The sequence below is a fragment of the Choristoneura fumiferana genome, chromosome Z (genome assembly GCF_025370935.1).
Source record: "Choristoneura fumiferana chromosome Z, NRCan_CFum_1, whole genome shotgun sequence".
Lineage (NCBI taxonomy): Eukaryota > Metazoa > Arthropoda > Insecta > Lepidoptera > Tortricidae > Choristoneura > Choristoneura fumiferana.
In genome coordinates, this window is record NC_133472.1 from 13857108 (window position 1) to 13867111 (window position 10004).

The 10004-nt window shown below is 39.4% G+C and overlaps 1 protein-coding gene across 1 annotated transcript in view; it reads left to right on the forward strand.

Moving 5' to 3' along the window:
• LOC141428240 (AP-3 complex subunit delta-like) overlaps nucleotides 1–6085 on the forward strand; it is a gene marked incomplete at its 5' end in the record, with an annotated part of 28896 nt that extends 22811 nt beyond the window's left edge. Inside the window, 6 exon segments of the mRNA XM_074088105.1 lie at nucleotides 436–577; nucleotides 1415–1544; nucleotides 3917–4036; nucleotides 4504–4636; nucleotides 4747–5114; nucleotides 5214–6085. Coding sequence (XP_073944206.1) covers nucleotides 436–577; nucleotides 1415–1544; nucleotides 3917–4036; nucleotides 4504–4636; nucleotides 4747–5114; nucleotides 5214–5284 — 964 coding nt within the window. The 3' untranslated portion in view covers nucleotides 5285–6085.
• Between the last annotated feature and the right edge of the window lie 3919 nt (nucleotides 6086–10004).

The window sequence follows — 10004 nt, forward strand, 5'->3', positions numbered from 1 at the left end:
TGAAGAAGAAAACAAAACACTAGTTATCTATTTGAGTTGTCAAATAGGTGACGTCAGGGTTTGCTATTGCCATACAAAATCTATGAGAGAATCGAGTTTTAACAGTTCATAAAAATTATACCAATGAGGGCTAAAAGACAGGCGAAATATCGCTAGATGGCGTTAGTATCGGGAGGGTTTTTTGACGTTACGATCTTTTAGTTTTTAGCCAATGAGGGCTATTGCGTATGAATTCGCCGCTAGAGGCGCTGGTGTAGCGAGGTCTTCGAAATGTCAAATGGCACTGTTTTTGGGTGAGCTACGCGGGTTTATTTATATTTTGAATAATTTTGTGTATTAGAATAAATAATGATAAATTGGACAACCCGTTGCAAGCACTAAACGCGCATAATCGGCGTATCTAATGTAAACCTATTTCCGTGCTGTCTGCTGCAGTTTGAACTTGGACGAGTGGCTGTCGCGCGACCGCTGGTCCTCAGAGAGTTCCAGCTCGGAGGAGGAGGGCGAGCCCGTGTTTGCGGCGCCGCAACCCGACGCGCGCCCCACCGCGCAGTTCACGCCCGAGGAACTGCATATGGTATGTAGAAGCCCTACAGCATTACATTACGGGTTCGTAGAGACTTATCTTAGTTTACTTACAACCTTCAATATGGATTACCTTTGTCTGAAATAAACGATTTATGTTGCAATAATTAATTGCATATATTATCCATAACTCGAGTACAGACATTCATATTCATCACACAAAATATCCATCCCTCCCTACCTGGGACCTTTAGCGCCATAGTCAGGGTCACTAACCACTAGGGCCTAGTGGCACAGTACAAAAAAGGAGCAGTATAACGTCTTCATACAAACGGCTGGAACGCGAGTACGAATTCTCAGCATACCTCGGCAATCATCAATTGCGAGTGCTCCGCAGTTACGTACGGACTCACGCGCATTTATTACGTACCTTAATATGTCACAACGATATAAACAGTATTGTACGGTGTACGAATGTTTAAATTCATCTAATATAATATAAATAAAACGTATCTAATTAAGTTATTTGTGAATGAAGCCAAATAAAACCGTTTAAAACATAATACGTTTTGTGGTTTATTATATCCATTCCTTCCATAATTTCCTGAAGCTCCTAATCCTTTCCCTACTTTAAATTTCATGTGACATTATCAAGACTGAAGAGTGATAGTAGAGTAGGCAGCTCTACCGCGCGTTTGTGTACCGAGCCAGCGTAGGTAGTTATATCAAGAACGCTGCCGAGACAGTATACTACTCCTTTTTTGTACTGTGCTAGTGGTGACAATTATAGCGTAGTGACTAGGCTATAATTTTTCAATGATATTTATTTATCTATTCATATGTTCGTCCAATATTCATAATCCAAATGCATCCGTCCGGTCATGTACAGTTGCGCGAGGCGCGTCGGCAGGAGCAAGCCAACAACCCGCACTACCTGAAGGACGACTCGCCGCGCTCTTACCAACAAGAGGACGTGCCCATTGCTGAGATCGCCCTCGAGATACCCCTGAAAGTGCACAGTAAGCTGTCTAACAAAAACTGTCTAAACATAAAACAATATATTGTCACCAGCTTTTTATCGACATCTATCTAACCTAATGCTATATATATATGCTATTGCAAATTAAGCCCAATGTTGGTCACTAGTTCAGTAACAACCAATTCGCTCGTGCTTTTTTGATAAAAGTACTGTAGTCTTGAACATGACTACCATGAGACTCACTCATATTAAATGATATTGTAACGTATCCGTTAAAAAAATACTCCTTTGCGGCGGTATGGCAGCCATTTGGAACCGCCAGAAAAGTATGGCATGGTGTATATCGTGAATGGCTACTCGACGATGATTAGCTGTGCAAAAATTAGCCTGGAACAAATAATTGAAACCAGCGCTATGACCATCATTTTCTTTTTGTCATTCCGTAATTAGACCCCTGGAGAACCGCCATACTGGTACAAATCATCTAATATTTTGTGTCACCATCTCCCGGTCGATATGTTTACCTTGGATAAGTTGTCCAATTGGGTAGATCCAACTTCGACAAAGAGGTCGCCCGAAGAATCCAACTCCGATGGGCGGAGTTCGGGGAACTTCGTGATAACTTCTTGTCCAATATTTCGCAGTGCCTCAAGACTAGTCTTCGACCAGTGTGTATTGCCAGTGATGACTTATGGCGCTGAAACGTGGTCCTTGACTGTTGGCCTTTTAGAGACTCGCGAGTCACGCAACGAGCTATGGAGAGAGCTATACTTGGAGTTTCTTTGCGCGATAGAATCCGGAATACGGAAATTTGTCGAAGAACTAAAGTCACCAACATACTCGTAGCTGGATGGCAATGGGCGGGCCACATCGCTCGAAGAACAGATAACCGTTGGGGGAGAAAAGTCCTCGAGTGGCGACCACGAACCGGAAGACGAAGCGTCGGCAGGCCTCCCACCAGGTGGACTGACGACATCGTGAGAGTTGCGGGAAACCGGTGGATGCAAGAGGCGAGTTGTCGGTCATTGTGTCGTTCTAAGGGGAGGCCTTTGTTCAGCTGTGGACGTCTTCCGGCTGATGATTATGATGATCATGATGAGCACTGTAGTCATTATTAATAACTCTACATTTAGCAAATTTTAAGTCATGTCCAAATTGACATATTGGTCAAAATTCACTTGTACAATTTGAAGCAAACAAACATATTGTAAATACCTATACACGAAGTGAAGATAGATCAATAGTACATTGTTGTAGAGGCTGGAAAGTAAGCAATGGATGAAAGAGTTATTTTGAAGGCCGACCCGCAGGGGCGAGGCCTTCGATATTACGAGTTCATCTATTGCACTTTTGGCCGAGACTAAACATTGTGCTGTTCACGACCACTGCGAGGAAATAAAAATCATTTAACACAAAACAAACAATAACAATCCAAAGACTGCGTTGCTCTCCCGCCGATTTTAGTTTTTCTTTTATGACATTTTTGTAACGAGTCCGTCTTTTGTGGCCAGTACCCAAAACCACATAATTTAAAAAATAAAAACGTCATCCTCGTCATGCCCGACCCGCGGCAGCATGACGACCATGCCGAGAAATACTCGCGCACCAAGCAGCCTGGCTGTTAAGCCAGTGCAGTGCAGTGTGCAGCAGGGTTAAAAAGTTAATGTAGTGGCGTTTTATCATACTTAAAAAAAATAAAGGATTTAGTGCACATTATGCGTTTAAGAAAAAAAAGACACTTCATAAAAGTCATAATATAAATGAGGCATTCTCATAGGTCAATTTAATTTCACATGCAGCAGACGATTACTTTTGATTGCTCCGATTGTCGTTTCATCACGCCGGGAATAAAATTCTGAAATATATTCTAAATAGTCGTATCAAGCTATGAAATACATATAATTATTATTGATACGACCTGTTATCGTAATGTGTTACGTTGTTGTGTGTTTTGCAAGCCATAAAGAAGTCAGCTGTTAAATGTACATATTGTATAGGCAGTTTTGTGTACTGTCGTGTCGTGAAAAGAATTATAAAAATGCACACGGGGATGAGACATTGTTGTACATTGAACTTGCCATGCCAAGCAAAGCAAAACCGGCGGCATGATAGTTTGACAAACTACCTCAAGCATTGCTATATTTTTTCTGGATCTGTATAGGTAATCACCAGTTGGATGCAGAAGTCGTACGACCGTTAATTTTGAATGCGTTAGGATAAGACCTATGTTCAGCAGTTAACCTCCGGGTAGAAAAAATATATTAAAAGGTATAGTGTCTCGTACAGGCTCCTAGTTCATCCCCCGACCAAAAGGTGATCGAATTGCATGCAAATTGGTAGCTGTTTTAAATAAGAATTATGTTTCTTTGTTGCTAACGTATTAAACACAAATTATTATTCCTATGGTTTCAGCCAAGAGATCTGACAAGTACCTGATTTCGAGAGAAACCTCGAAGAAAACTAAAAAGTCCAAGCGGATAGTGAATAAGAGAAAGAGCAAAAAGGGGCATTCTTCCGAGTCGGAGAGTGAAGGTATGATAAAATTTATTAAAGATAATGCTGTTATATGCCAACATCGTTTTCAAAAGCAGCGCCATTTTCTATTACTGGGTGTTATTTTTTATTAAATGTTGCTTTGATATTGCCAACCATTACATTTTTGTTCCAGTATAAATATCAAAGTGTTGGCAATAGTTTTTTTTCCTTTTCACGAAGTTTCCGCCTGCTATGACCAACAATTTATCTTAGTTACGTCTTATTGTTTGATGGTCAGCTAAGTCTTTCATTGCACTAGTTGGGTTACAGGAAAATGATCAATATCAGTGTGACAGAACTTTGGGTCTACTTTTTAATAAAACGTAATTTTTTCTACCTAGATAAACTGGAGATGATAATGATAAACTTTATCTAAAGACTCGAGCTATGTTCGAGATACCGGAATCATTTATAAGAATTACCTTGATCAATGTAACGATATAAGTGACATTCTGTTTATACAGACGAGCTGGCTCTGGGCGGACGGCCCGTCGTCGCGGAGGGCGGTGAGTTGCCCGAGGGCGCTGCGGCCTCCGACGAGGAGCCCGCGCCGCCCGCGGACGACCCGCATCGCGCGCTCGACCTCGACCTCGACCTGTAAGTAACTACTCGTACACACTATTGATATTCAAGATTGATAGGCAATCAACTACTTAACACTTAAGTACCCATTTTTAGTGAAAAATATTATTTTCATCACATTTCAGCCCTCTACGCGAAGACGAGCTACTTACCTCGAGAATACACCAGTACCCCCCGCCAGAGTCAGGTATCCTTAACAACAAGGAAAAGGAGTCTAAGAAAACTAAACCCGATAAAAAATCCATCGAAAAATCTCAAAAGAGAAAGAAAGAGAAGAAAAACAAACATACCAAAGAGGGTGACTTAATTATTTCCGACTTGAACAAAAATGATGTAGCTGAGGATGCGTTTATAGAAAACAACAAAGGGAAAGAGAAGAAACGTTCCAAGACGAGCGCGGCCGGCGAGAGCGGTAAGAACAAGACTGATACCCACAAAAAGGCGAAGAAGGAAGCAAAGGACAAGGAGCCTAAAAAGAAGAGCTCTAAAAAAGGTACTTTGCATACAATGAAACGAGGCTTGTATAACCAACCAGCTCGACATTTAATAACAGTTGTCTTTTTGGTTTTTAATAATATGTTACCTCTTTCAGATAACCATGAAACAAAAATTGGATACGAAGAAGCTTTAGGAATTTCTACACCTAGTAAAGAAGTTATATAGTAAATACGACACTACGCCACGATTTATAAGTAGTCCAGGATACGAAGTAGAGAATATTTGCATAGAGTTGTTTAATTGATGAAATGTGTTTTATATCAAATTCAGTAAGTCAAAAAACATTACCTTTCCTTCGACTCGGGTAAAAATATATCATAAGTGGGTTGGCTATAAAGGTTCTGGCCTTAAAAAAGATTACTTAAAAAATCAAAAATTACTTTATCATCACATTCATTAGATTAACGGTTATTTAGATATAAGATTTATTCATTAGACAAATGAATGCAATTAACTAGACTCTAGTAACCTTTTTATTACACCACCTGTACCAGGTAGTTTTGCCGGGAAAAAATAGATAATACAACGTTTGTATTTGTATGTTCTATCTATCTATGGGCTTCATACTTTCGATTGGTATTAATTATTAATTAATTGTAGTGGTCAGGATTTTTATATCCAGTCCACTAGCGATATGTTTTTTAACATAATTAAATTTGACTTAAAGCACTTCCCCGTTAAATAGCCTGATGAAAATCTTCTCTAGTTCGTATCTTAGACCATAGGAAATTATGTCCTCGATTCTTGTCATAATTACTCATGCTGTTTCAGTGCAATTGTTGAGTTGAACAATTAAGTAATAATTTTATTATTGTTAGTATATACGGCATTGTTTTCATTAATATTTAGAGATAAACATGTCCATTTATGTAAGTAACATTCTATAAGTCTGTGTAGTTGCAAATGCAAGAAATAAAAAACGTATAATCATGTACAGATTTATTAAAATATATATAAATTATATGACGCACTCAGTTTCTTTATGCACTCGATACACCTTTTGAATAACAAACATTTTTACACACTTCAAAAAATTACATCGTAAGTATCTTACATAATTGTTGATATTTAATCTTCTCTCTAAAGTTTCAAAAGTTACGCTATAATTTGTTCCTAAAATAATAAACATAAGCTGTACAACTTGACTATAAAGGTTGGTTGGTTTTATATTGATTATAAGAAAAACTAGATAGTGAAACAATAGTGGTAAAAGTCGCGGGATTTAGTATCTCCTTCTTCTGCGGTAGCGCGGAGGTGCCGGGCACGGCCCCTTCCCCCCACCTCCTCCTTTGGGCTTGGTATAACTAATAGCAACCTGTAATTACAATGTTAATTTATTAGTACAGCCCCCACGCTCCTGCTTGCTATTGGTTGATTCTCGACACTCGTGCTTCCATTTCACCTTCGACGAACCGACGAGGGTTTTGCTGAAGGAAACTTTGTGAATAGTCAATAGTGCGAGGAGTCCATTATACCTGTCGTACATGCACCTCAAAATTGACACCTACAGTCAACGTCCGTTATGATGTAAATCCAGACAAATTGAACAACTATGAAATTTCTGAATAGTGATAGTAAGAAAAAACGCTATAGGTACTTGCTTTTTGCGTGCTATTTTGCTTATTGCGTGTGACAGAAAAGTAGGTTTTGCATTTTTTGCATTTTTGTCAGGATTTACTTAACGGCTGCTGACTATTTTAGTGTTCCAGCGATAAAAAACTACATTTAATTCCTTATTTCTTTTATACTAGCTTATGCTCACGACTTCGTCAGCGCGGATCTAGGTAATCGCGCGGTGGCGACCTCTACCGGAATAAAAGGTATCCTATGTTGATCCTTGGGGTTCAAACTACCTATATACCAAATTTAATCAAAATCAGTTCAGTAGTTTCGACGTGAAAGCGTAACAGACAGACAGAGTTACTTTCGCATTTATAATATTAAGTAGGGATTCAGAACTGGGTAAGCAAATTACACAATAAAAAGAGAACCCGGAATCGACTAAAAATCCCACCCTAAGTACAATGAAATTACGAGATTAGTAGCACCGTCAATTAATTGGTATACACATCAATGTCAATGTTTCTTAGATAGCTAATAAAATATCTAGTCAGCGGTCATAGACCATATATTGTCTAAGGGTGCGGCTCCACTAAGGCGGAGACGAGCGGAGCGGAGAGGAGACTTGTAGCGATTGACCAATCATATTACATCTCGTCTCCGAGATGTGGATTTCAACTAATCATATTATGATTGGTCGATCCTACACGTCTCCTCACCGTTTCGCTCGTCTCCGCCTCAGTGGAGCCGCAACCCAATACTTGCGCTCGTTATTGCATTCATTAAGTCTTTCTACTTATGTTAGATACTGCAAGAAGGATAAATCATGCCTGCGATTGTGAATCCGAGCGCGTTACACAGTGTGGCGTGTGATTTTAACAATAATTTTTATAACTTTAGCACATTCGTAGCTCACTATTTACCGCACAGCTGTCTGTATATCAAACCTTATCAAAAGTTATTCGTTCACTTACAGTGAATCCGTCCTTCAGCTGTAAAGCGTAAAACTCCCTTGGTACTGATGAAAAGCACGCTTGCCTGACATATATGCCCGACTCATGTTCATACTGTTGTCGACCGTAGATTTGACTTAGAGACATTGATGAAATACTAAATAAAATGTGTTAAAAATGTTGGTGTACAATAAGGGCTATTGGAAAAAAAACTAACGGCCGTGGGAATCCTACTTTATTTTATTTTATTCGACTGGATGGCAAACGAGCAAGCGGGTCTCCTGATGGTAAGAGCCCACCGCCCACTTATATTATAAATGCGAAAGTTTGTATCTGTGTGTGCGTTTGTTACTCCTTCACGTTAAAACCGCTGGAAGGATTTCGATGAAATTTGATATGTAAATTGCTGGACATCTGGAATGCACATCGGCTACTTTTTATCCCGATATTCCCACGGTATAGGAATAAAATATCGAAATAAGAACCGCTGTGCCTAAGAGACATGAAATTTGGCATGGTTGTTTTTAATGCAACGTCAATAAAAACCTCAATGACAACCTCATTTTCGGGAATTTCCACAGGAGTTTTAGAATGGCTGCATCGATTTCTATTAACCTTTTCGCCGCCACGTCAAATACAAAAGTCATCACCCATACGCCGGCTTCTATATTGCATGCAATGCCTAAAATTGAACCTTAACACAATGAACGAAGGTTGCTTTTGCATTGAAGTAATGGACGTTATATATAGGTCATTAGCGTCGAAAAGGTTAAATTTGGAATGTAGATAGACTCATCTGGAATAAAACATATGCTACTTTTTATCTCAATATTCCCACTGGATAAAGAACACGATGTAATTCCCACGGGAATTATGTGAAAGCCCGAAATTTCAATTCAATTGCTGTATCTAATGATTTACGCGTGCGTTGCGAGTAAACACTAGTACACTATAAATCCACATAAATGAATAGCGTAATTTACACTATAATATATAATTTTGCAAGTTGCATTACATTGCGTCCTTGGCTCCTGTAATACAACTTGCACGACTTCTCTTGCTTGTGTATACTGGGCTTAACCTTAACACATGCGAATCTTCGTGACAGTCCGTTCGGCACGTCTTCGCGGTTAAATTCATTAACAGTTTTTGATAAAAATTGGTAGGTACCGTATGGAAATAACTGTGCACGAGCACGAGAGAAATAAAGAGCGCTATACTTATTCTGGGCGCTATTTTATTGCAAAAGTCATTGTTTTCGGGTGCACACATTGTAGTCCAATACATACGGTAAGGTCGGGGTACTGTAGCCCTGAAGGGTAACTTTGGCTTTTACGCATTCTTGTAACTCGGTCCTGGTTTTACTATTGCTTTGAGAATATGGCACTTTGCCATGTGGTTGGTGTTGATTGATCGATCCCATTTTTATGTTTTTATTTTAAGTTTTTATGTGGTTTTCTTTTCGTGTTGGCCAAAGTAACCCTCCAATGAGTCAAAGTACCCCGACCTTACGGTATATCGAGAGATTTAAGGTGATTGTCCACCGGCGTGGCGAGACGAGAATTGAAATTTGTATGGCGGCGCCCGCGGCACTCGCGAAGGGCGCACGAGATAGCATACAAATTTCAATTCTCGTCTCGTCTCGCCGGTGGAAAATCACCATTATGGAGAGTTGGTAAGTATTTCAAAGTTAATGAAACTTATACAGGTTCTTCCCTAACAACGATAGCGATAGACTTTCAGTATACCCCCAAACAACCTGTTAAAAGTTCCAGTAACTTTGGAAATTTTTCCAAAAACATTGCATTACTACTTTCTTCACTAAGTACAGCGTACCGCGTCGCGCGAGAATACTTATATCACGAATTTGTAACTTTAAGTTTAGTCAGTTACACGCTTTTTGGACGCTCCTATTTATTTTACTAATCAACATACTTTCTCATCCGTACTGCTTGTTTTTTGGTTCGTCTACAGAATGAAATAATGCAAAGGAGATAACGGGATAACAAATCCCTAAAAAGTTGATGTGATTAAAGTAAATCTCATAAATAAATATCATGGGACACTTTGTACTATGGTACTAGGCAACGGATAAAACATACTTATAATAGATAAATACATATTAAACATCCGAGACCCGAGAAAAAACATTTGTAATATTCATACAAATATCTCCCCCGACCGGTTATCGAACCCGGGACCTCAAGCTTCGTAGTCAGGTTATCTAACCACTTGGCCATCCGGTCGTCAAATCATTCGCCAATCATCATTCGTGAGGTGTCGCGATAGATGTCAGATGCTGCATTCATGTGGTGATGGAATGATGACGCATAAATGGCGGGCTAAATGGGTATGACACAAAAACTACAATA